Source organism: Dromaius novaehollandiae, chromosome 3 (assembly GCF_036370855.1).
Source record: "Dromaius novaehollandiae isolate bDroNov1 chromosome 3, bDroNov1.hap1, whole genome shotgun sequence".
NCBI classification, from domain to species: domain Eukaryota; kingdom Metazoa; phylum Chordata; class Aves; order Casuariiformes; family Dromaiidae; genus Dromaius; species Dromaius novaehollandiae.
The window spans coordinates 64,140,225-64,167,926 of record NC_088100.1 but is presented as its reverse complement, the minus strand read 5'-3'; the positions used below and the strand labels follow the sequence as shown (position 1 = coordinate 64,167,926).

Below are 27,702 nucleotides of genomic sequence, written 5' to 3'. Positions count from 1 at the left end.
TGGAGCACGCAGAGGCATGTGGGTACTGTGAAATAAAAGACACTGAACAGAAACAGAAGAAAGATGACGCAGAAGAGTATAGCATAACCGACATACTTTATAGAGAGGCGCGCCACTCCAGTAGACACAGATTTTTACACAAATAAAACCTCATGACTACAGCACTTCCTGTTTGTTTGTTTGTTTGTTTGTTTGTTTTTTAAAGGGGGAGGGAGATTATCCAGGCATGACAGGGGTTCGATGGTGGGGGGGGGTTCCTCTCTTTTCTCCTCCGAATGGTGGGAAGGAATGCAGCCGTAGTCGAAGCACAAGTAAGCAGCTAGCCGGCATGTCCAAGTGGTGATTTTGACCTGCTCTGACTCCTGTTGTTGTCAGAACATCTCCATTTTATAGAGTATGAGATGCTGTATGCTCTTTATTTGTATAGTGAAAAGGCAAGTAAGCAGGAAAACTTTCAACTGTGAAAGCCAATGAAGAGAGTTGTTTTCTCTGAAGGTTCAGGATCTTGGATTTGATAGGTTTTTGTAAACCATCTGGCTTAAATATTAACTGTCTGCGTGGCAAATAGCTGCCCTGAGGAGCTCTTGAGTTTCTTCCGTTTGTTGACGGACCTGTTCAAGGAGTTTGGTCATTTGGCTTTTTCTGAATGCCAAAGAAAATTCTGGATCTGAAGAGAAAAAAACAAACAAGTGTTAGGTTCGTGAACCTTTAGTAATTGCCCTCTCCAAACGTTTTCCCTGTATTTTCTGCAAACACTTAGAATGCGTGTATTTTAGGTTAGATAGATTTGGTGGTTCTTATCACAGTGTAAAATGTACACAAGGTAAACCAATATTCTCCTATCACATAAAAGAGAGCAGATACTAGATACTAAACCCATTTTCATTCCTACATCCAGAAGTCTAAAGCTCAGTTGGCCGTTACAGCATTATCTATTGTTCCTGTACAACAGATACATAGGAAGATGTGGCAGGGACTTAGCTCTGGCTCTCTGTATGTGAAGATGTAAGATGTGAGTAAGTCTAGATAGCATGTATCTCATCTGTACTCAATTTCCACCTCAAAACAAAAAAATCCTAATCAAAACTGGAAAATGTTAAGGAACAGAATTAAAAGTATGCCAAAGATGTGAGATTTTCCAGCTTCATTTTGCCTTAACTGCAAGATTAAGGCAAAACAATTGCAAAATATGCATGATTAAATGTTTGTAGAAAGAATACTGATGTTCTCAGAAATATATATGCTATAAAATGCTAATTTCAATGTAAGATTCCCTAATTTTGGAGATCAATTATTCTATGCATAAGAGGACATTATGGAACAAGGTGCATTGCTGATGACTATTTTAGGCCTGTCATCCTTGAACAGTATTAATCAGCAAAATGGTGAAGAGGACAAGCAGTTATTTATTCTCTCAAAATAAATTTATTTTTAATGAGTGACAAACTAGAAGATTACTGATGTGCCATCTTTGTATGTTTTATCTCATATCTAAGACCTGGCAAGGCCATGGAAATGCTGTTTGTCAATAATGCCTGCCATGAATGCAGTCTGCTCATGTTTGCTTGCTGTATCAGAATAAACTAAAATTTCATACTTGAAAAGCTTTTTGGACTTCTGAATCCAGTTTCCTGCTGATCAGAAAGCCTTTAATTTAAAAAATAATGGCTTGCCTTTATCTTAAAATGTTTTTGGTTATTTTAAAGCAGCTAAGATACTGGCCACCCTTGAGTCTATTCTGCTGTTTGGCTTGCTTTGGCGGGCAGAGCTGGTCCCCAGAAGGAAGCTGCCCAGTGCTGCCATTGCAGGGGAGTGCAGGGGAAATGCTGTTATAACGCGGTGCCTGTTTGCCACTGACGGGAGCAGGCAGCCTGTGACTGTGCCCCGGAGGCTGAGTCTGGCAGGGAGCACTGCCGCAGGACGTACCTTCTTGCAATCTGCAGAATGTAGAAATGCCTAGCTGTTGAAAGCGAATCTCTTGGTGGGTGAGGAAATTCTTGAGGTAGGCCTGAGTCTCTTTGACATGACATTTCAACAAAAGCATCATCTTTTCTGCATAAACAGGAGAACCACTGGTGATAAATAGGAACCTTTAAAACACTTCTAGAACTGACCTTTGTACCAACACTTAAGAATGTTAATGACTTGGCTACCTTGGCTACAATCAACGTTACTGCAAAGAACGGCAAAGGATTTCCATGTGCTACGACCTTTAACTGTGTTGTAGATGCTTCCGGTAAATGATATGCAGAGTTTCTGCTGTGCTAGGAAGCTGATCCTTGTGTGAGGGACATGCTGACTTATGGATGGATCAGCCTTTCATGCTAACCCAGCTGTGAAGTGATTATGCTGTTGGACTCTGTTCACCTTAGAAGTCCGCTCTGTAACAAATGCTCAAGGCTAGGACTGGAACAGGTTTTTGTTTTCCCTATTAGAGTCCCTCACTCCAGGCTTCCATTTCTCTCATTTTGAAGGATTAAAATGTAACCATGCTCTTCTAGAGAAGATGGCAGGCATCATCTGCACCCCTTCTTGCAAGTCTGAGAGGCTCTTAGTTGCATGGAGCAGGTATATCACGCATAAAGCTATTTCTTGTCTTGTGCTTTTTTCTTTATCTCTCACTGAAATCTAAAAATTACAGGCTACGTTCATAAAGGCCATTTTACCTTACTGCTCCAGCTAAACTGTTTGAGAATTAAAACAGTGGTGTTTGGTTCAATAAGAATCTCTCCTCTTGCTGGTTAGGGAGTGGAGTTGATCTAAAATTCTGGGACATGACCATCCCCTTGTAATTGTCTTCATGGTTTTCAACCTCTGCTCCCATCTGTGGGGAATGCCATCATATTGTATATACTGATAGATTTGGGGTGCGTTGGGGGGGGAGGAGGGGGATCAAGCAGAAAGATGTAACCATGTTTCTCGTCTGAAACGTTTTCATCTTTTCCTCTGTAAGAAGAAAGGTAAGAAATATTTTACATTATCCCACCTTCCCACTTAACCTGCTTTTAAGGACCTTGGAACTGCTACAGAATAGCACTGCAGAATGGATTGTGCTTGAACAGGTAACGAACAACTGAATCAGACCTTAATATCTTATGGTCTATTTTCATTTCTTGGCTTTCTCATGCACTCAAGTACTACTTGCTTATGTATTTCAAAGGCGATTGAGAGGCTTTTTTATGATATTAAATTTGTAGAGAGTGCATGGAGGATGCTTTAGAAATGTTAAATGTTATTTGGTGCCTGACAGTTAACTCCTTTGGAAGAAGGCTCATTTCACTTCAGACAGCCACAAATGTCTTTGAAAGCCCAGTAAATGCTGTGTGACAGTTACCGTGACCTAGCATGTGCTGGATGATGGAGGCAGCTTGAAAGGATGGCTCCGTATGTTCCAGTTGGCCAGCCAGTCTCACCAAGCACTTCGTCAAGGGTTCATCTATCCATTGAACCATGTGTAACGTGGCTCCTTCTGGAAGATACAAAGACAGAAGGGTATTCTGTAAATAAACTCCAGTGCCCTAGAAATGCAGGCGAGAGGTTTGCCATAACCTTAACTGCCTAAATAGGAAGCCCTTTGCACAGCTGGAGAAGCAAAATAAGTGCTGAACTTCTGCAATAAGTATTTGGGGCTGTAAAAACAGGTCATGTCTTGGGGTTATGCTCTCAACAAGGTAGGTCCATGGATTCTATACATAGAAAGGCCGGTGGATTTTTATCGCATGGGTTGTGTCTTCTGACAAACTAAATCACTTTATGTATGAGAGCTGCTCTGGCACAGTGGGCTCAATCTGCCCAGCTGCTGCTGGGCACCTCTCACAAAATCAAATGCAACATGTCACCAGTTGCAGTGGCAGCTACAGAGAGGAAATGTTTGACAGACAATATCTAGCTTTATGGCAGGATGGGAAAATTTACACTGATCCTCTCTGTGCCATGGGGAGAGCTGTACCTTCCGTGGCTGGTAATGTGCAATCTCTTTTCAAAAAAATGCAATAAATTTAAGGAGAAAAGGCCACATTGTGTTTTAGTCTTTTCTTCTTCTTGAATTAGTTCCTGCCACTGTGAAATGAATTCAGCAGTAGAAACTGAGTGATGTTACAAGTAAACGTAGACAGACCATGCACAGCTGTAAGGTTCGGCACAAAGAATTTTGAGCAAAAAAGTTTAAGCAGTTCAATGATAAAGAGTGCAAACAGTGGAGCCTACGTCTCCTGCCAGTGGGTTTGATCTTGCTCTCATTGAAGCTTATGGCAAAACTCCTGAGAGTTTAAAGGGAAAGACCTGGAATGTATGTCTCCATCCATGCTATCAGGATTAATAAAAGATGTGTGCACTTCTCAGATTAATTCATTTACAGTGAAGTTGCTTCTTTACCTTGCTTTGCCAGCTCAGCGAGGCAAGATGTCACATAATGAAGGGAGTCTTCTTGAACATCAGTAGAAAGCATGGTCTGCAGGAGACCTTCAACACACGGGCTCTCAACGATTCTCTGCAACAAGAAAGAGCGCTTCCCTGCATTTTTGGTGTTCAAGGACTTCCAAAGTACTGAATTAACCCTTACAGTACTGAGGACTAAGACATCAATAAAGAAAATATCCCCTCCCAGACCTCATACAACCAGATGCCGGACACCTTGGATTATTAAGAGATCACCTGATGTTAGGCATTTCCCAGAGCTTGCCCTGTGTAGGCTGTTCTCATGGTCTCGGATCACTTTTAGAGTTCAAAGAATTTCCTAACCTATAACTGCTGTGTCAGGCAGTATGTTAGGTGAATAACCTGAGTACTTCAGGGCAAAGGGTTGGGAAATGTGGAAGTTCATTGGTTTGGTCATCTAATATTTGCCTCCAGGGCTTTGAAAACTTTCTGACATGGAAATGCTGTGATCTGCAAAAATATGAGGTGATCTTTCACTAGCAAAGGTGACTCCTGTCACTGGAGACAATTGTTATGAATTAAACATTTCTGTGTATCTCTTACCTTTCAGACTGAATCTGCTACACCAAAAATGGTGTTGGATAGCATATCTCTGCACAGGAGTGCATATTTCAGACACTAAATTGAAAATAGCAAGGAGACCTAGCGTATGCTGTCCTGGATTAGAAGCACATGAGATCTAGGAATGAATCCTGTTACAACAGCAGGTGACTGTTTACAAGGCAAGTTGAATTCTCCAAATTGTCAGCTCACTGGGAGCTCGCAGCTCCATAAGGGAGCTCAGATGGCTATCAAAAAAAAAGGAATACTGATTTCTTTTGTGCTTATGTTGCAATTTTTTAACTCCCTGCTTAGAGGTTGAAGCTGGATTCAGGACTCCTGTCTTTCAATCTGCCACAGTCTGTTTGTGTCCTGCTGGCATAAGAAGAAAAATTGTTTTCTTGTGATAAGGACTCTTACGTGTTCTGGGGTCAGTTCCTTAGATTGGAAACCTGGCACTGGTAACCCTGGAAATCTGGCACTGGATTTATTTATGCAGTGAGAGCTAAATACATTACAAGGCACATTATGAAGCTTTTATGAAGGTGAAGCAGCTCCCTGCTAATAACAGAAGAAAGGCATAGAATTTGAGTGATAAATATGTCCATTTTTTAAAAGCAGACTTGGAAAGCCAGGAATGTTCTTTACTCTTCTTCTAGGCCTTGAGTTCAAGAGAATGCACTTCCTTGCAACAACTGATTTCACAACTATCAAGGATTCTTGTAATTCTTATCTTCGTTGGTAAGAAAGAGAAAACCTCATGATTTAAAAGTCACATTTCTAATCCCAATTCGAAACATGCTGAGAGGCATCTCCCATTCTTCGTTATTAGTGAGGTTCATAGATTCATAGCAAAGTTTTCTGTTTGGCTAGTTTAAATCTCTTTCAATTGCAGTGAGTGCTCTCTTACCTCATGGGAGAGAGGTAAAGGGGACTAGTCCTTGTCTGACACAAAATACAACTTTATTTTGCACTGCAGTTTGCTACTTCAGCTTAAACTGATCGTGATAAAACTAAAGAGCTGCAGAAATGGGAATCAACAATGCAAAAAAGGAAGGACAAATAGGTTTCCAAGTCTGAAATCGGATGAGTCACTGAGGTTGAAAAGGTTTTGTTTCAGACATTTGACACTTCAGAAAAGAAGTCTCTGAAACTAGTAGCAATCCGATCATGGACACAAAAAAAAAAAGAAAGAAAGAAAGAAAAGGAAGCGAGTCCCCCAGAAATGTGTACTGGAAGGTGGAGCAAAGGACAAAGCAGAGACAAGGATCTGTTGGTGGGTTTTTTTGTTTTTTTTTTTTGTTTTTTTTTTTTTTGCCTCCAATATCAACTATGCTACTAGTGGCATGTTTGAATAAGGTGATAGAAATGTGTTCCTTTCTAAAAGTAGGAGGACTGAGAGAACTGAGTACCCTTCAAAGGCAGGGAGAAAGGAAATGCACCTGTGGATTAGGATTCCATTTGAAGCAAAGTCAGTAATAGAGATGTTTATAGCATCTTGCCACAAGTACCATCTTGCCAAACAGGCAAACTATACACTAGTAGTTGGACTTACATATAACAAATTAGGAGTGAAATTAGACCGGTGTTAAATGCCATGAAGGGGTAAGCCAAAACATCCAGAAAGTGAGAGTCAGGAAATAAGAGTTCAGTTTCTAACCAGCCTCAGATTTTCCTGGGTGGTTTCTTTAATTAGTATGAAATCTCTTTGCTAGAAATACGTTTTATAGCTATGATACAGCCACTCAAATTAGGTGACCACTTCCCTGGCTCATAGAGAAATGAAGTATTTCTTGTTTTCATTGCCATTTTTATATTGTATTGAAAAAATACAGAACTTTTGCCATGACACATCAGGTACTGTTATTCATACAGTTTTGTGCAGAATATTAATCCTTGGCATATCATTTAAAAAAACAATCAGTTCTTTCTGTGATTAATGCCAATTCAATATAAATGTAACTGCAACCTCCCAGTGTATAGTTCAGTGAAAAAATTGGCTACTTACCTGTCTGTTTTTGGAAAGACTCAGGTTTTGGATGATACAAGCAGTATGGCCAGCAATGACAGGGTCCATTTTATGTGCTGACAGTAGCATCCCCAGCCTCTGCAGTAGCTCTGCACATGTCAGAGCATCCTGAGAAGAGCAACCAGCTTCCTAATTTACCTCCATTACAGAAAACATTAACACATGGCAACACAACTTTGCACTAAATTGCAGATAGCTCTGAAAGAGGAGTATTAGTTAGCTTATTTAAACAAACAGCAAAGCAGCTAGGCCGAGGGCCTTACCTCTCAAAATATGGTCTACCGATGGCACCGATCTACACTTACTATGGAAAGCTGGAGCCTTAAGCTGCAGTAGTTTACTCTTCACTTGCAGCAAGTTGTTTGCATCAACCATGTTGCAGAGGCTGCTCTGCCATGTGAATGGCAGCTGCTGCAGCCAGGGGAAGAACGCGCGGTCGTGACGGGAAGGAGACGTGGTCAGGATAGGGGTGGAAGGGAAAAGACGTACGTCACGAAGTACTACTACGTCATTAAGTACCTCCATGATTTACCTTGCCTATAGTAATGGACTGCATTTTTAGATCAGTTTGTGACTGGGCATCTTTTCAGTGGTGTGTCCTGAGTATCATCTTCTGAGGTTATACATACATTTCTCTGCTTTCTGATGGATATTTTAGAAGGGTGTTAGTGAGCCTCTCTCCTCCTGAATGTAATCTACTCCAACTTCCATTAGTACAATTGGATCAGATCTTACGTCCAAGTTTGGATTACGGGGTGGGTAGTTTCCTCAGTAACAGTATGGATTAATAGGGGACTGTTCTTTACAAGAGAAACCTGATTTCAGCAGGTTTTGGATTAAGTCTGTAGTTAAGAGCAACAAAAGATTTCCTCTTACACTGGGAGAATTTTTTCTTTCACTGGGAGAATTTTTTCTTTCTGTCTGTTTTCCTTAGGCATTTGGCATTTCTTTTTGCAATTTTTTTTTGCAGTTCTCAGAACTATTTTATTTGTGTCACTAGAAACTGAGACACATTAGCAAAGGTGTTCAGTGTAAAATAAGTCATCAGTCCTTTATACAGTCTGAGAAAACTGGTGTATCTCTGAAGTCTGGGAAGTGTCAGAATCACCGATGCTGCACCAAAGGCAGATGTCTTTAAGAATTAGTTTAACTTGCATCTTGCGTTTGAGTTAAATTACAAAAGAGTATTTTATTTTGCTTTAATATCAGTTGACATCTTCAGTTATGTTCTTTTTAAGCACTGTCACAACCAGCAATGCTAAAATAAAACACAAAAATAGATACAAAGGACAGTACTATGGCTAAACTCAGGGCATTTAGAGAATCCTATATGCAGATATGTCTGTAAATTTTCTCTAGCTTTATTTTTCCTTCCCGTCAAAGGCAGGAATCACATAATTTTAGATAATCCAATCATAATTACCAGTAATGACTGTTTTGTATGCTTTCAGACTGAGTGTCCTCTTTTCTGTGTAATCCCCATCGACTATACTACCCTTATTTGATTTGCTACAGCCTGAGAGAAGGGAATTGTCTACAGACTATAAATGAACTTTCCAATACATAATGACTTTCCTGCCAAGCTCTTCAATTTATTTAGGACCTACGCTAGCAAGCAACAGTCCTCTAAATTCTGCTGAGCCTCGTTTTTGGCTGGCATGTGGCTGGGATCCAGATTTTGTTTCCTGGCTCAGTCCTGCATAGTGAGGGAGAGTCAGGAAAGAGTGCTCTGAGTAAAAATGGATCTCCTGGTTAAATGAGGATTGATCCAGCTTCTCCCAAGACTCAGAAAAGACAGCGAGGGGAAGCATTCCAGCACCAATTCTGCTCAAAATGGCAATGCTACACTTTCAAATCTTTGGCTAAGTGGTGCTTGCCAAAGTAAATACTATCCACTGTTTCCCAGGTAGCAGGATGTGAAGGCAAAGCTATTTTGTACCTGGAGTGGGAAGTCAGCAGCATCATTTGGAAGAGATCTTTGCTATTCCAATTCCCAGCTCTTTGCTCAAATGACTGATTTGGAAGGCCCTTTTGCACAAAGCCTGACTCTTTCCCTGGTGTTTTAGGGGTTGGACTGTCCTTGAGAGAACTGAATAAAAGTCCCCCTGCAAGAGGGCAGTGGTCCAGCTCTTGCTGGGAATCGCTGTCCAGGGCCAGGGCAGGGGATCGCAAACAAGCGTTCAGGCAGGGAGCAAGCAGGGACGCCTGCGAAGCGTCCCAGGAGGTTGGCTTTGCGGTAACGAAAGGGCGGATGAAGTCTGCCCTATTGTATCCTGTGGGTATTTGTAATAATTCAAGCATCGCTTGACGTGGTTGTAAAGGTTAGCTTTGTTCGGAGGTTTGCTTTCCACCAGCTGTTCCCATGGAGAAGCCCTGCTCTGCCTCGTGCAGCATTCAGCCTGAGTTAGAGAAAGGGACCTTGAAACGATGTGAAAAACAGCCCAGAAAAGGCATGGAGGTGGCGAGGGGGATGCGAGGCAGGAGAGGTCAGTCTCTCGCCATGCAGCAACCTTCAGCGGTCAGGGACAGCCATGTTTGCTTGCGAAAACAAATTTTGAGATACAGATGCTTCTCAATGGCAAACAAACCCTCGAGGGTAATGCTTTGTTTTCCAGTCACTTGCTGCTGACCCGCTTCCTCTGTGAAGGCTGTTTCACTGCTGATATAACAAGTCTGAGCTCCTAAGCCTTTTGCCTGGCCAGGCTGGTGCTGAGCCATGCTTTTTGTGTAGCTGGGGCTCTGCAGCACTAGTGAAGACACATTTCAGGATCAGGGAGGAGAGGAGTTGCAGGGTGCTCTTTGTTGGGAGCACAAAAAGCGTAAATGGTGTTTTGGGGCAAGAGGACAGCGAGGACAATGTTGCAGTATATGCCTCCTACTGAGTAACATTTTACTGTGCAAATAACCCCAAACTAACTTAACATATTTCAATTGTAACCTTTTTGGGAGCGAGATGTGTTTTGATTGCACCAGGCAGTTTGACAAGCGATGGGGACATTTGGTGCTAATGCAGCACAAAACTTACTAAGCCACAGTACCTTTGAAACGCTGCTACTTGCTGCAACGTAGGCAGTGAGCTTTCCCATTTTTCCCCCCTGTCCTGGAGTTACAGGAGGCACAATCTGCCTTGTACTGTGTAGTGTACGTGCGACCGAGGGATAAGGCAGAGGGCCTTCAACTCCCGGAGGAAATTTCCAACCAGCTCGAGCGTATTTCAAGCCTGAAAAGCACCTAAACCAGCTGTCGCCACTCAGACTCTCTACTGCTTAAGGGAATATGACAGGAAAGGGTCTCACTTTTTTTGCCTTATCTGCCCAAATTATAGCTCTCCTAACAGGTTAGTGTTAGCTTAAAACACCCATCAAAAACCGTTTCATACCCACGTTCCTAAGGATGCCTTTAATTACTGTAATGGAAAAGCTTATTTAAGAAACAACTAATTTGTCACTCACCACTTACTGTTTTTGCTGTTTTATGTGAAGGAAGGGATGTCTGTTTTTTTTAATTTGCTGTTGTTTATTTCTAGTCAGACTTCTTCGTGTATTTGCATAGTGTTGCACTGCTAACGGTGGTGTTTACCCTGAACCCAGATGGACAGAAGAACCATTCTGTAACTAAGGACTTACATGAGGACACACAGGAAAGTTCAAGTGAATTAATTATAGACAGACATGAATTTAAATTATATTAGCCCCCCTTGTTGTCTTAATCCTAATTCAAAAGATGTTGTATTTATGCAAAAGCACTTACAAATAATTGTCTGTGTTGGAAAATAATGTATTTCTGCATTTGACTTTGCAGTGATGCACTTTACCTGCACACTGTAAATCCAGTAAAGCCAAGGAACAGCCTCCTCAGTGGCCCCTCTGGTTTCTGTCTCTTATGATGCTAGACGTACGTCCTGCCGCTTGTATGCCCACCTGCAACCCTACAGCTTGAGGAGCGAGGGGACCGCAGAAGAGCTGCAGGGACCTCAGGGCTGTGTTTGAGGCATATGACACCCCCTCCCCCTCAACTGTCCCCTCAGTTCATCTGACTGACTACAGCAGCCTTTGGGTCCCGCTCACCCCAACAGATGGACTTGTCAGGTGGTGCAGATGCAATAGGCAAAATCTGACCTTTTAATTAAGGCCTTTTGGGGTGAGTCTGAAAAGGGCTGAGGAGTCTCACAGACTCTATCAGTCTTTCCCAAGACACATTTTCTTTGCAGTTTTGCTGTAACAAAGCATTAACCCAGCCAGAACCACTCTTTTGCCTCTGGTCTTGGGAAATCACCTGCCCTACCTGGTTGCGTGGGTGCTGGGACAGTATCCAGAGCAGTGCGATGGCGGCACGCCGGACATCCTTATTGCCAGATGCCAGGAGGGAAAGCAGCTTGGGCAGGACGTTGTGAGCAACAATCTCAACCTGAGTATCCACTGGTTTGGAAAAATGACTGAGTTAGCGTACGTCAGAGCATCACTAGGAGGCATGCAGGCTCTAAGCTTATGAGCGTTTGACTGCACCTCTATGATGTTATTCGAAGAGACCTCCTGAGCTCTGTGGGATGGGACAAAGCTGGATATTTGGTTACAAAAATAAAGCCTCATTTGTTCTGTCTCCTTCTGCCAAAGGATTAACATAGGCGTGAGAGCAGAATATAGCTTTGGGCACATTTCGTGTCTGCACCTTGCTGAGGAGAAATGAGAGGAATTTGCTGGGTGCTTCCTTGGCCTAAAGTCTGGTGGGAAAGTGGTGGTTTCTGCTGCACAGGTGGAAAGGTGACCTCAAGCACCAGGTATCTCACAGAGGGTTGTGGTTAGCCAGGGAGAGACCAGTTTGTCCTGTTCTTATATCCCTGAAACTTCAGCAAGTGCTTCCTGGCGCTAGAGGCAGTGCCAGACCAGCCAGCAGATGGAGCAGCAGTCCTAAAAGGCAGGCACCTAAATAGACCTGGGATTTTCAACCGCTCCAAAGAGCAAAGAGCAGTTCCTCTACTCCCAGCTCCACTATAATTGTGATTGTTTGAAAATGAAGCCTCGCTACATTTTCTAGATGGACAATCTTTTCCAGGCTCTACGGCTCTAGTGTGGAGTGTGACACTCCTCTGCTGCCATCTCCAGAGTACACTGTAGAAACATAACTGGGCATTTAATAAGATAGGATTTTTTACAATAGCACGACAAATGCTTGTGAAAAAAAATATATTTAATGACAGACAGATTCATGTCTCGGGAGGAGACAGGTCCCCACCTGAGCAGCAGTTTTGGGACACACTCTGTCCTAATCAGGTTTAATGCTTAGGGAGTATGGAAAGGAGTAAAACTTAGTACAGTTGCAAAGGCTTTGTGCATAAGAAGACCTATGCTGTCTCTGTCACTTTGTTCAGGCACTTCCCCTCATTACCTGGGAGCTCTGAGGCAGGATTAGTTAGCATATGCACTAAACTTTCCTCTTCTATTAACGTCTCATTAAAATGTAGAAAAGGGGATATCTCTTTGCTCTTAATATGAAAGGTTCCCAACCCACTGTGCTCACTCTGAAAGGCAGAGAGAGAGAAAAAGTAAAAGAATCAGAGTGTGGTTTGTTTATCTCCAAGATACTACTTACCGCTGGTGGCTAAATTTCTTAGGCAAACACATGCCTGGCTTGAAACCTGCTTGTGCCAAAGAGAAAAAAAAAGGGGGGGGGGGGGAAAAGAGTGGTTTCAGTAATGTGCATTCTTGGCTATTGTACTCAAATGTTACAGTACCAGCAAGCTATCACAGCATCTTCAGAGCATGAATTTTGGGACGTGATATTTTTGTCAAATGAATCTTTTTTTCAGCCCCATTCATGATACCCTGCTCTGGTATCAATCATCCCGCTGTTGATGAGGAAGAGCCAGTGGGGTTCAGATGTTGGCTTATTTTAGCAATGCCAAATAAATTATAGGAAAATGAAGGGATTGAATTTATCTCATTTGTTTTGTGCTTTTCTTTTTCCCCTACCTCCTACACAGAATTTGAAGGTTCTGCCCTTTAAATACTGAACTGTGGCTTATTGAAGTTTCTCAATGCATGGCTCCCAATAAAACCATATGTTCTGGAGCTTATTCTTTGAAGCCATGGCTATGCTATGTACACCAAAAGAAACCAACAAACCAAAAAGCAGCATAATAGGTGCTCCAGACACTTGCTATCACACACACAGGGATCAAAGATGGTGGGAGCCTAGGCAAAGCCAACAGAATTTTGGTTTGGGGGGCACTTCAACACTCACAAAAAAGAAATATCAGGAAAATGATGAGTATAGGCCATGCCTACGTTAGCAAACAGTGCAGCATGATAGGATCGGATCTGCAGAAGAGAAGAGCTGGAATTGAGGAACTGAAGCCCATGCCAGTTTGTATTTTGTGGCAATTTACTTCAGACCAGCTGGGCTGGATGCCCTGAGGCTGCTTTATGATGTGAACCAAAGCTCAGCAAGTAGCGACAGTGGGGAGAGTTGCTTCAAAAGTGCCCTCCCGGTCTGAATGAAAAGGCTAATGCAGATGCATGTTTTGTTATCAGCAAATCTGCTCCCTCTCCTCCTCTCTTTACTTCACCTTATCCACAGAAGAAGACAGAAGAGAGACGAGCGCTCGCAGCAGGAACCTGTTGCCTGTCCTCAGCATGGCTGGGTGGTGCTGCGCATTGGCTGCCACATTGCTCAGGGCAGTACAGCTGTAATACTGGAGCGAACCACGAGAAAAGGGGAGAGAGGGAGAAAGTTACAGTGATGACATGTCGAAGAGAGGAAAAAATAAACTGGAGAAATGCTCAGATTTAGAGTTGAGGAAAACAAAGCACTTTTTCATCCTCAGAGTGTTTTATCAGGCAGACATGATAACAGCTTGAGGGGGCTTCCTTTAGGAAAAGTGACCTACTGTTCCTACTACAGCAGGCGTGCCGTGGCAGCGCGGGTTGCATGAGCCTATGAGGACCCCCGGGTATGTGGGAATTTACTGCGCTGCTGCCCCTTCACTGTTGCTGGCACCTAAGTTAGCTCATTCACATGTGCTGCACTACATGTTTACATTGCTCTACTAAAGTCAGATGTAGTCACTCTCCCAGCATGCCAAGAGATCATTTTCAAAGGGCTTAAACATTAACACCAGGGAGGTCTATATATATGAGAGTATGTATTACTAGAAAGGTTATAATTAGAAGAAACAGGCTGAACTGCAAAGAAGGAAATTTTAAGATGCATATCAGGGAAAGCTGATGACACTGAAACAGCTTGCAGAAAGCAGATCCAGAGGCTCCATCACTGCAGACATTTAAAGCAGAACTGAATAAAGATAAATAAAACAATGGAGGAAATAATCCTGTGCTAGCCAGAAGACTGACTAAATGCACTAGTGGATTTTAAGGTTTACAACTGTGATTCATAGTTTTTCGTCAATTTTTCATCATTTAAACTAAGAACCAGCTCTCTGTTAAGTGTGCTGAATCACAAAGAGGTTCTATACAGTATCTGTGGTAGGCGTAAAATAAGAAGATATCTTAGACATTTACAACAAGAAGAAGGAATCTTTGAAAGCTGTGCCCTCCAAAGGCACTTCAGAAAATTGCTTAGAGGGGAAGATGAAATTTAGGCTGCAAAGGTCCAGAGGAACAGGCCTATCTGCAACTGGCCTGATCTGAAGGATATAGAAACGTAACTGCGTAACAACTGTGTGCATGTACACAAGCATAAGTGTGTGCTGGCAGATGCGCTTCTCAATTACAAACTTTATCCTGTGGAGCTAAGCAAATTGAGTTTTTGACTGAGCAGAGTTTCACCAAGACACTGTCACATACTGGCTTCCTGTAGCAAAAAACAGATAAGACGACGACAAGTTCTTTAATTCCTCCCCTCCTCTTCTCTAGAGAAACCTTTCCTCCTCCCTCCCCTTTCTTTTCTAAATTCTGTGGTTTGTGGTCCTGCCACAGTCACACTGCTATTATTTAAAAATCTGACCTGTTTGAACCATACCTGCACTTCTGAGTCAGGAGACTCCAGCAGCAAAGTGAGAATTGGGAGGGCTCCTTCCTTGCATAGGACCTGTTGGATCTTCTCTGTGATTTGGAAAAAAAGTGCTGTTAGTGTGTCCTGCCTCTTCCCTTCCTCTCATCTGAAGGAACCACTCAAAATGCACAACGATTAGGGTCTAGAGAGCGATGCTATTCATCCAAATATATTCCAATAAGTGTGACTGCAGAGTATATAATTTACAGTTTGTGCAAACTACCTGTATGCAGTCATTTTAGCAAAACGACTAGCAAGCTGTCTGACTGATTTAGCCCTTGCTAGTTTTCTGCTAAGGATTGTTCAGAGAATCTGAATTGCAGGAGAATCTGAAAAACCTCAGGTATGACATTCACCATGGTTTCTGTATGAAAAAATTTTTTTTTTAATTCTGAACAATGGCAGAAGTGTAATAGCCAACTATGAAAAGCTCTTGCCAACCCTCTGTCTCTTAGAGATGAAAGACATCACTCACAGCTGTATCATCTAGCTGTGTGGGATAACAGTATCATCTAGATGGGTGGGATTTGATGTTGGCCTCTGTTTCAGAGTTAATGTGCGGAAATATTATTGCAGAGGATCAACTATTGCTCTTGCAGAAGCTGACAGAACAGATCCCAGGAGCCTTTAATGGAAACAATGATGTCAGACACATAATAGTTACTGTAATTGGCATCTAGCAACAGTAAGTTAAGCATACAAGTCAAACCTTCAGAGTTCAACGTTGTTAGATAAGTTTCTGAGATTGCTTCAAAGTACCTCCAGATGTGCTGCTAGCTTTTGAGACCAAGTTTTTTTAACAATTTTTTTTCTTTTTCTTTGACTGATGACTTAACTGCTTGCACATTAGCTCCCTGAGGTTGAAAATCAAGCCTTCCTACCATGGGACAGGGAAAAAATGGGTCTGTATTGGTTAAAGAGAAGCCAAACTAAAATCATCAGCCTATAGTATCATCATAAAAGCACTTGTTGCTCAGATACGCTTTTATTCTTGCCTTAATGCTTTTGAATTATATATTTTTCTCTCTGCAAGAAATTTTCTTTCAGCATTTTCAGATAAATCATTAGTCAGAAAGTACCTGATTGTGTGAGGTTGAGAATAGCACCAACTGCATTTTGTTGGACTCTAGGATCATATGAATTGGCAAGAGCCAGCAAGGGCGTAACTCCTTGAGCAGCACCAATAGCCTCCCGGTTGGACTCTGGGGAAAATATTAAGGTAAGAAAGAAATGAGACATTGCCATACAGTATCCTCTTACTGTGAGTTAAGAGCAGAACGTATACAACTAGATTTCTTTGGAGTTTACTTTTCTGATTTTTTTTGGGTACATATCAAAATTTCTCTCTGAGCTCAAAGGAAACCATTAAAAAATTCCAAGACCTCAAAAAGGAACAAACTAATTCATGACTTGTGGATTAGTAGAGATCATAGCTGGATTTAGCATGAGATCATAGCATGCTTTTGTTCTGTGGATGGGATGATTAAGATAAAAGGAGGGTAACTCCCCTTTAACAGGTTAGTAAGCCCCATCCTTGCCTTGTATCCCTACCCTGTCCAACCAACCTATTCACAATGTGCTAACTGAAAATGATAAAAGTTTACATAATTAATTATACTATATTATCATATTTATTATGGTAATGATTAATTGCAGATAAGAGTGAACTAATTTAGCAGGGTATATTCAGTGGGTCAATTTCTGTCAGTGAATGTGCCTATGACACCCCAATCACAGCTACAAGCAACATACAGGTTTCTAAAAATAGACTTTGGCTTAACCACTGGAATTTGAAAAGGTGCTGCTTCTCAGAAGTGGTGGTGCTTCCCTGCCCGGCAGTGTATTAATTTGTAGAGTTGTATTCAACATCCTGGCGTACAAGCAGAATTAAAAAAAAAGATGGGCAGAATCCTTTGAGACTCTTGGATGAAAAACTTAAAAAGAGAATTAAATATAATGCTTAAATAATGCTATAACATACTTTATATTATAATATACTATAAAACATACTTATATACTGTGTATATAGTATACATACTGGATACAGTAATATTACTCTATGCCATAAAATATAATACTAAAAACTTTAACAGATATAATTTAGAAAAAAAAATCTGCTTTTAGTTAGGCTGCTTTGTTTTGGACTTAGTCAAGGTAGCCTCAACTCGTCCTGCTATAAAAGCAAATCCTCCCTTTATGATCTTCCCCACCCCCTTACCTTGAGGCCAACAAAACATTCACAAGAAACAGTGGCAAAAATTTGCCATCATGCTGAGATGGCTGGCCTCCCTTTTGACTGAGACTGTGCTCCTCCCACATTTATTGTATCTTATCTCCTTGTTAATCTATAAACTGATTTGGGTCAGGACTATCTTTTTATTCAATCTTTATACAGCACTTAGTAAGGTCGGTTCCAGGTTCATGGCTTGGACTCCGGCCGCTACCTCAGTCTAGAAGCCTAAGCCATAGAACGGTGAAATTAGAGATGTTAGCTGCAAGTAGATAAAGCAAAACAAATTAAATTGAAAGGGGAAAAAAGTAAGAGAATTAGAAGAGAAACTGCTCTTTGACTTGCTTAGTATTGGCCAGCAAGAGAATAGTCTCTCTGTCCTGGAAAGAGTTTGCAGTTCTGCATAACCAAATATTTTGCAAGCTCCAGGAACCAGCAGCTCTGTAAAGACTTTTAAAAGGGAAAAATTTGTTTAACTTACAGGATCCCTGCAGAGCAACAGTAACCCCATTATAAGCAAGACAAAGCTTTTTTGAATAACTAAGGTGTTGACAATGTTCTTCTTTTATGACCTTTTCTGAAAGGTCTTTAGAAAAATCATTTTCTCTTATATCACAGTATTCTGCAGACTTCTCATAAAAGAAAAAAGCAATGTCAATATTTTACATCTTTCATTATTTATTTGTGCAAGAGAGCCATTGAAGTCCACTGGAGTTTTCAGCATTGTTTCATTTATGTACATTTCTAGATGGTTTAAACAGTGGCCAGTCTCCAAAAGCTTGCTGAGAGAAATAAGAAGTAGCAGAAAGCAAGAGTTGATGAGATCAACTCTTCAGGTGCTAATTAACTTAGAGACTTAAGAGAACAAAAACATTATTTTTATACCTGGAGCCTCTCTAGACTGGGAAACTGACTGGCATAGGTAACCCAGGATAGCTATTCAGGTACAGTTCAGCCAGTATGCATTTGGTATTCCAGAATAAATCCCTTTCTGTGAACATCCCCTTCATATGAACATGTTATACTCAAGGAAATATCCTTTATTTTGGAAAAAATACTCTCATTTTGTGAGCAAAATAATTGTTCTAGGCAAAGTCATGTATTTAAAAATAGCTTTTCCATGTGGGAAACTACTACTCTGGTGACATTTTCTGATCAATTTTGCAGACAAGCCTTTCTCCAATATAATCTGCCTATATATTGTTCTTGTGTTTCCCTCAGCAGCAGCAGAAATGCTTCTGTGCGGTTCCATCTGATGGAAACCAGTCTAGTCTGATATAGACTCTAATTAGGTGAATAAAGGAGAAAGGCAAAAAGATTAAGAATTCAGATATTGCTGCTTCCTCCATTCTTTCATACAATACTCTCCACTACTGTTTATGAATGTGGAAGAGAAACTCGTGTTTGAACAAAGTGATTACAGAATTTGGGTGATGTTTTAATTCTGTCTTTCCTTCTAGGGCAGGGAAGGAGGATCCTATATCCTTTTGCGAGAGAGGTTCCCAGGGACACATTTCCAATCTGATGCTCTTCCTAAGGAAGCATTGCCAGAGTATCGAGTCGTTGTGCCCTTCGAAGGTTTGACTTCCTTAAAAAAACACAGCTGACTTGATTTGAAAAGGCTTTACATCCGCGAGAGCTGAAACAGTCTTTCTACCTGAGGGCTCAGCGCTCCTGCTCAGCACCAGGAGCCTGCAGCAGTCAGGCCGGGCTTGGACACGGCGCTCGCCCAGGAGGGAGGTGGCCTGCAGACACCCGGGCACCCCCTCTCCATGGGAATGACCAAACACCGGCTCTCACAGCGGGACGGTAGAGAGACCACAACAGATACCCTTGTGATGGAAAACTCCATGAGCAGGAAAACCCCATCTTTTCTTCTTTTCTCTTGGGTTGTTCACTAGCTAACTGGTTCACCTCTGCTGTCTTCGTTAGAGCCCATCATTGAGGGCTTGCTGGATGTTTTTTAATATAAATAATTTTTCCTCATCCTTCTCTCCATTCTCATTCTAGTTTGAGTCAGATATTGTGACTGAACACTTTATCTTTTTCATAAACTTATGACAGAATGGATGGAGATACCTATCTCACCAAGATGTGTAATTGTATTACAGTCTCCATAAGAGATATGGCAGGCTAGATCATGTTTCTGCTTCTGTTCTGGACCACTTGTTTATCTCAATAACGCAGTCCCTGCACAGATGCCACTGCAACCTCTGATCTGATCCCCCTTAAAGTACTTTCAGAAGAGGGCCACATATTCAGATGTCCTCTGATGTGGGAGAATCAGTAGCCTCTACTCAAGCTGGGTCTAAATAACTCATCTTGAAACCTGCATTTATAAATTCTTTCTTTCCACTCTCTGCCATTTGTGTGCTCGAAAAATAACTGGCACAATGCTGAATGTTCATTAGCAATTGTGAGCATATACACCAAAACCAAATCCAGCTTCAGTTGTGTGTTATCGCTTTTATCCCTGGCTCTGTATTCAGCGCATCCTCTTTGTTTAGCTTAATGCAGATGTTCAGCTTTCCCTAAAGTCTTGCCGTGAACTTTTAGTTCAGTTTTTGTCTACTTTGGGAGGAGTTCTTATTTCAGGACTGATTATTTTCACTCACAGGTTGAAAAGGTACAGATAATTCCAAATGTGCATGTGTCCTCTTGCTCTGTGGACAAATGCTGGTGTTGAAACAAACTGACCTTCAGATCCTTTTTTCTGAATGGGCTTGTTTGCTAGTTTTGTTCTTGGCTACCTATTACAGCTGGTAACCAGACATCCCATTTACTAGTAACTGGCAGGCACATTACTAAGCAGCTTCACTCTGCACAGTCTTGGACACTTATTGCAGTAGAGTTATGGTACATCATTACCATTCTTGGATTTAGAATTTTAGTCACCTTAAGATCATATAAAGGATTATCCTAATTTGCTTGTGCTTTCATATTTATCTTTTTTAAATCACTGTGGAGCATAAATGGCTTACCTACAGGACATGACTAAACATGATTTTTTTCTCAAATAGACACTTCAAGATATCAGAGTCTGTGAGTTAGAATTTAAGTAAATTCCAGAGAATTGCCACTTGCTTTATTCTCACTGCCACAGTAGCTGAATGTACTCTGAAAAAGAAAGAAATGGATCCAGTCCATCTACATCCCAGCAAAACTGGGACAAAGGTTCTCAAAACTGATCTAATCCTAGTCATTGCTCCAGCCTACCTCCTTGCAGGACTCCCCCCCACCGACTCTTGCATGAATCCCTACCTAGTTTGAAAACTCCTTGGGTACATAACTTTACTTGAGCTTGGAAGTGCACTGGCACCAAAGGCCCTGTGCAACAGCATTAGGTGACTGCCCTCAACAGAGAAAGAAGGTAAATTGGATCTGGAGCGGCTTCCTATACTCAGGTTAAAGACAGAGACATCTAAACCAGCTGCATGACATCGTCACCTGCTGCAATCACAAAACCACAAATGTTATCGTATGATGTGTCACACAACATATTTCCCTGGGATGTGACAATAAAAGACCCAGGTGAGACCCCAGCTGGAATATTGCACATTTCTGGTCACCTATCTTTCAGAAGAGATGAACTGAAAATGGAACTCTTGCGTCATTTACATACATCTCTGTTCTGCAACAATGTTTGAGGTCTGTGGTATCACAAAGCAGCAGATGAAATTGCCATTTTCCATTTCTGTAACATATAATTTACATCCAGAAGCGCTATGAGGATGAATAGAGAGCCTGCCTTACAAGAGGAGTCTAAAAGAGCTTGGCTTTCTCAGTGTAGTAAAATGAAGTGGCCTTGTAATTCTAGACATTAGAGAGCGAGAACTATTGAAGCAAAGGCCAATATAGACACTAATTACGATAAGCTAGTCATGAATATATTTAGGCTGGAAATTAGAAAAAGGTTTGTAATCATTAGAGAATGAATGTCAGAAACAGTGAGAAAATGATCTTAACTGGAATCTCAAGAAGTTCAGTTTATGATGGAGGAACACTGAAACTTGCTGCTGAATCTTATGACTCTAAAACAATTGTAAATAGCTTGTTTGCCTTGAAATATGACATATGAGTTGTAATGAATTCCTTTCAGAGGAAAAAGGGAAAGAACAGCACACTTACCTGAGATGGCCAAAGTCATAGTGCAGGCACAGGAATTACACTGGACAGTGGGATCCCCTGACTCAAGCAGCTCGAGAATTGGCTCAAGTAAACCCATTTGGACAACTAGTTCTTTGTCAACTATCCATAAATTCAGGAAAAAAATGGACAAACAAAAAGTAAATTGTTAATGCCTTTGTGCAAAGAATATACCTTCCTTTGGCTGCTTTGGAGTCTATACTGTGATTATGCAAAATGGACCTAGCATGCAAATAGACTGAAACGCACCCACATATCCCTAGCTTCATTTGTTTGATTCACCTTCAGACTCATGAGAGGATGTAAGAGGTGCTCAGAGTCTCTAGTTCAGGAGTTTCCAAATATTTCTGCTAGCCATTCTGGTTTTAGATATAAGGTGAAATTTGGAAACTGAATTTCCAACAGGTTCACAATTTACTCAGGTTCCACTTTCCTTCTGAAGGCAGACTTCTAAAAATTATTTTTGGCTTTTAAAGAGTGACATGATACTATTTTCAGCAGGATCCTTTAAAAAAGGAAAGAAAAAGCTAACTTCACTGAAGACTGATTATGTCTTCTGCTGGTATGGGACAGTGTGATGCAATACTGTTTGTGGCCAAGGTGCCAGGGAGTGCAGTAGCAGATGCCCTAAATACTCCAGTGGGTAGGTGTGGTTCATTGCTGCCTTGTCTGTCAACATAAATTTTATGGTGATGTTTGTCATCTGCAGCTCCCCAGTCCTATCACAAAGAAATGAGCCCTACTAGCTACAGAAGTGACTGAAATCTACTAAACATCTTGTTTTATTTTTTTGTTTGCTTTTTAATCTGCAAACAACTTAAGACCAAACTTCAGTTAATAAATAACAGAAAAATGAGCACTGTCTTAGAGGCAGAGTTTGTTTCTGAGCTGTATCTGTTGTTGAAAGGGTAAGTGGTAGGTTTGTGATCCAAGAATGAGAACAGCATATATATTCCCACATCAGCCTGGGAATAACTCACCAGCCTTTGCAGATGGAGCCGAGTTCTCTTGCCCCATGATATAACATAGCTTGGGGTGATCTAATATATGCTCCTGAATCTATGTGGTCTGCAGACAAGAAACAGATTCATACTGTCCAACCTAGAGTGTGAGCAAAGGAATTTGGATCTGTGGAGACTTGGGTATGTAGATGTGCCCTCCTTATGCACTGGGTCTGGCTGCAGAGATACCTTTTCACCAGAACAGAGATGGGTTGTTAGTTACTCACTGTTTCCTTCCAGCAAAAAGTTGACAAGGGACAAGGACGACATCTGTTGCACCTCCAGGTCAGCAGACCGCAGTAAGGCATAGAAGGGTTCCAGGTGCTCCACAGGCAGGGGGACATTCACTGCAGCAGTGTGGGGAAATATTCAGGCAACCTCTCATTCCTTGCAGTCTCTGACACTTTTATCTTGCAGGCATTAGGCCTCAGGTGCTCCCAAACACAGGCTTAATGGTATTTCCCTTCATTTAAATTCCATTGCTACTAGCAAAGCAGGGCAAGTTCCCTGCAAATGTTTTGAATAATCAAATACTTTAAAGACATTATGGGAAGGGAAGCAATATGCTTAGCTACCAAACAAGTCATTCTACCCATAACAGGTCCTCATATCATGGCTGTCTGAACTTTTTAGCTGGAAAAAGTACATGGGATAAAGCTATCAAGCCAAATGCCTGAATGTTCTCCTTAAGTAAAATTTAAAAAAGCAAATAAATAAATCATAGCCTGATTTTTGCTGATATTTCTACCCCGTTGCAGGACCCAAACTCCTGCAGGAATCTTATTATTTGACCTATCTAGACTGACTTCTCTATTTGTTTACAAATTACCTCAGGAGCCAAGTGCTCCCATGGAATGGTTGGTACACAGAGGAATGCTTCCTTCATGAGTCTCCACTACCATCTGACCTCCAAGGCTTTATTATCTTCTAAAACCTATGTAATGTAAAACCTTAAAAGAGCACTATGTCCATGTCCTTGCACCATACTTCTGACTGTGTTGCTTTCAGGAGATTCAGTATACACAAACTCTCAAAGGGGTTGTGCTCAATTTTTTCAGAAGTATTACAAGTACATAAATGACAGCCTTTTTTAATTACGAGAGATTATCTCCTCATAGCAAACCCAGAATGACTCTGCCCACATTGCACTGACAGCATTTCCATTTTCCTCAGCAGAAAATATAACATGAAAGAAAAAAAAAAAGAACTTTGATACATTAGGGAGTTTCACAGTTCAGAAAAAAAACTTTTAATTTTAATTACGTGAAAATTTCCTAACACACTGAGATAACTTACTGTGCTGACTCATATGCAGATAGTAGAGAGCTGCAGACTGTTGTAACCCTGGGTTTTCTGAAAAGGCTAAGGTCCTTAAGGCTTCCAGAGGGTCCTTTCCAAGTGGTGACATTTCGAAACCTAAAGATGCACAATGACAGCATAGACTCAATTATATCCAAAAAAGCTTAGTTTACAAAAAGAATTAAAAATTTGTAGGCACTTACATAAGCAGCCAAACAAATATATAAGGATTTTTGTACTGCAGTAGCTCCATCAAACCCATCTATCCCTATTCATGCTTTCAGGAGCAGTAGTAATAAATAAGCCTAGAATAACTTGTCCTTGGCAAAGCCTCTTATGAAGTTCATGCAGCTAGTGATTGGAAGCAAGATAAATTACAACCCTTAGACACTTTTATGCTATCAGATATAAATGTAGGTGTTCTTTTTCTCCATAAAACTTTTCATCTTTTCTTGAATCACAGAAGTTCTTTGTTAAAATCTATCTTGTGAAAATGGTTTTCTTAGCTATGAACTTGTAGGCAAAGTTTATGTTTTTAATTTGTCACATTTTATTTTTGCTATGTTTCCTATCCTTAGCCTTGCACTAAAGCATTTCAGGGAATAGCAAAATGGATTGCAAATGGGCTTGCCTCAGGCTCAAATTCCCAGCGTGATTCTGCCTGTTCTTGAGTATGATACCTCCCCTACAAATAAAACAGATGTTCCGCAGTAGCTGTCAAAAATACAGCAATAGCAGTCATGAGTGACTTCTATACGCCACTGTAGTATGTGCCTAGAACGCATAGAACGGAGCAGCAGAGATGAAAAGAGGTCCATCAAACCAATGCTCCAGTATTTCAACAGTATAAACTGTTGAACAGGTAATGTAGTTTGAGCTGGCTGATGGAGCACACAGGTACAAGATGTATTTATAGACAAGAGATTAAAGCAGTGCATTAAAGATTCAAATATCTCTATGAACAACAAGAACTAGACACTTTACCTCCCATGGGAAAAAGGGGATGTGAGGGATGTAAACCTTCCTGCCTTAGTATGAAACTCCGCGCAAGCCACTGGAGGTTGCTGACATGTTAAGAATAACAAACTCCTACCTTCAGGGTTAGGTAAGTGAGTTCCACAGAAGGAGTGATTCATAGAAAGATCAGTTTTGGTTAATAATTAGCAATAAACACGAAAGGACAGACTAGCCAGTGTGTAAGCTTTTAGAGTAAAAACAATCATCTCTTCATGTAGTTTAATTCCATCGCTTACACACCAACTAGTTGAATCTCTCACATCTCTCCGCATTTTTGGTTGGAGGAATGATGAAAATGAAGCCACTCAAAATCTTCACCTACTTATAACACCAAACATATGCTGCTGTAGCTAACAACTGAGTATAATGACCAACCATGAATCCTCTCCTTGTATCCAAACTCTGTCCAAATGGTAGCTCCCTGATTATTTTAAGAATGCAATTTGCCTAGAAAGGAGGATTGGCTTGCCCCACTTTGGAATAAAACACATAGGAGAGTGCTAAAGGTAGAGGGAAGCGGCTTGGTTCTCTTTGGTTCTTCTTCCTGGGCTCCGTGTATCTACTATCACGGATGTCGGGATCTTCCTGAGAGTGCACCCTGCCATTTGTGCACTACTTGTCACAGCAGCTTCAGGCTCCCTGCTACTGTGCCCTAGCTCCTTAGGACTGAGGTGGACCAGCCCTTTGAAAACCCATCTCAGAGGGGAAGGAAATTTTTAAGAAAATACACACTTACACTTTTTGGAAAGCACCAGTGGGTGCTGCAAAGGACCATACTGGCCTCACCATTTCTTCCACACCATCCATTCCTTGCATCTAATCTGTCAGCTGAGCTGGGATACTGCTGAGGCTGTCTCTTACACAGTCAGAAGCATGGTAGCCTTTGAAAGAAAATATTCAGCCCTGGAAGATCTCCACTGTACACAAAGCTGAAAGGTCTTGTTCTATTCTGAATATGGACTTCAGGATTCAGGCAGTGCTTAATGTTGAACAGTTAGTGGACCATATAAACAGCATGGGACCCCTCACATTCGCAGAGTAATGGCACCAGTTAATACCAGCATTAGCTGTGACTAATCCATGCATATTACAAATTATCAGCATCACAACAATTAACGTGAAGCTTGTTCCATGACAGATCATTTCAGTGTTACTATGCCATGCAAAGGACAAACTGTAGCCTTCACAGAAATGGAAGTAGAAGGGTCTGCAATTTTGCTTAGTAGCTTTAGCCCAGCATTCATAAACATATGCGATTAGCCAAGAGACAAAGCAAAAACAAACAAGCAAACAGCCTCCTCTCCAAAAAAGAAAAAAAGAAGCCTGAGACCAGGAACGATTTTAGGTCAGCTTTTCAGTGAAAGTGCCAACTGACAAAATGCACTGATCCAAGAAGATTTTCCACAATTGCAAGAATGAAAAAAAAAAGTTTTCCTATTAATGCTGCTGTATCCTAGAATGGGATAGAGAGGACACAATAGCTAGATAAACAAGGGAATTAGGGAGTTAATCTATAAAGCAGAGAAGCTTTATAAAGAGTTATGGATCTACATCAACTCAAGCACAGGCCCCTAATCGTGTTCAAGCCTTCTATCTAAAATGTTTGCACAAAAGTGCTTACGCAGACCAGATGCTTGAGTCTGAGAAACTCGTGGGAGACCAGTGGGATTTGTAGGGACTTTGGCTTTCCCCACATACAGCACAGACACCCATAGCCTAACTCCAGCAACGTGGATGTGCAGAAGTCACCCAGGAGTGCACTGTGATTTGTCTGCTTGCAGATCTGGGCTCCTGTAGCTCCCAGCATAGGCACAGCTTGTTTCCAGCTGTGTCACTTCAGTGACTGGGTGTGGGAGACAAAGAAAAGATGTGATCCTTCCCCTCTCAAAATTAACTTCACTTGCTAGAGGGACTTGTTTTTAGGACACATATTTACGTGGGTTATAATATTAGCTATGGTTGCACAGCAGAAAGTGACTGACCATTTGTACCTAGATCCTGTTACACCATTTGAACCCCTCGTGTCCCATACACAAAAGAAAATGCTCTGTAGATCTTTTACTACATCACCGAGCTGCTCTATGCCATGTCAGAGGAGTTCACCAGCAATCTGTTTTCAACACACAAGAGAATCTCCGCATCCTTTCCCAAACCTTTTACAAAACCAAGCCCTCTTACCTGTTTCAATGTGCTGCAAAAACTCTTGTGCTGTCACCCTCTCGTGAGGCTGCAGGATGGGCTTGTACAGCCGTCTGCCTGTAGAGCTGCTTTGTTTTAGGCAAGAACAGTTGCTTATCAGAATTAAGCACTCCTTAATGCCATGCAGCAGCTCTGCGGATGTCCTCTGAACCACGGCTGCGAAGTCCCGCAGCAGCTGCAGGCATCGTCCACACAGTTGACCCATTCTTGTCCCAACAGCAGCACAAAGCGAGGGGAGAAGGGAAGAGATGGAAAGAAAAGTCTCTTCCCAACTTGTCCACGTTTTGCACTAATTTGCTGCCTCAGTGTTTGTCCTGTGTGGAAGACGTGGTTTAATGCTACACCGTGTGCAGTCGCTGTAAAAGAGACAATCTTCTTTCTGTGTCCAAAAAGCTACATTGCACAACAGGACCGGTTTCTGCAGAGCTCCTATGTGGAGTCCACACCCTCCCTTTGCTTGAAGAAAAATAAACTGATGACCTAAACTCATCCCATGGAGCACAAACAAAGTTTAACTCCTGGAGCATCCACCAAAGCCTTCACGAGACTAGAAAAGCTCTGGGATAATGAAGAAAGCAACTCCAGTTTTTGTAAGGCAACCTTGTGCATGAAAGGTAGGCACCACCTTGTCTACATGTGTACAAGCTGCAGCTGCCAATGGGAGAGGAAGAGACAAAAAAAAAAAAAAAAAAAAAAAAAAAAAAAGAGGAGTACAGAAACAGGTTTTTCCGGTTTCTTCTGGAGCATAGACCAGAACAAAGGCCCACTCTTGGCAAGCAGCTCATGACTCAGTC

General features: G+C 41.5%; 1 protein-coding gene across 3 annotated transcripts; it reads right to left on the bottom strand.

Moving 5' to 3' along the window:
• Positions 1-77: 77 nt before the first annotated feature.
• LOC112995530 (uncharacterized) lies at positions 78-27,508 on the bottom strand. 3 transcript variants are annotated; one of them, XM_026120559.2, is made up of 14 exons: positions 26,888-27,508; positions 23,690-23,809; positions 22,621-22,740; positions 21,375-21,494; positions 16,096-16,218; positions 14,984-15,066; positions 13,572-13,697; positions 12,596-12,641; positions 11,291-11,424; positions 6,986-7,114; positions 4,375-4,489; positions 3,335-3,469; positions 1,927-2,052; positions 78-667 (listed from the first exon to the last, which is right to left on the bottom strand). In XM_026120559.2, exons 1-14 carry the CDS (start codon positions 27,111-27,113, stop codon positions 546-548), a joined length of 1,725 nt encoding a protein of 574 aa, XP_025976344.1. In that variant the 5' UTR covers positions 27,114-27,508; the 3' UTR covers positions 78-545. The 3 variants fall into 3 exon arrangements, with proteins under 3 accessions (XP_025976344.1, XP_025976359.1, XP_025976351.1); XM_026120574.2 differs by lacking the exon at positions 6,986-7,114; XM_026120566.2 differs by lacking the exon at positions 21,375-21,494.
• Positions 27,509-27,702: the final 194 nt, after the last annotated feature.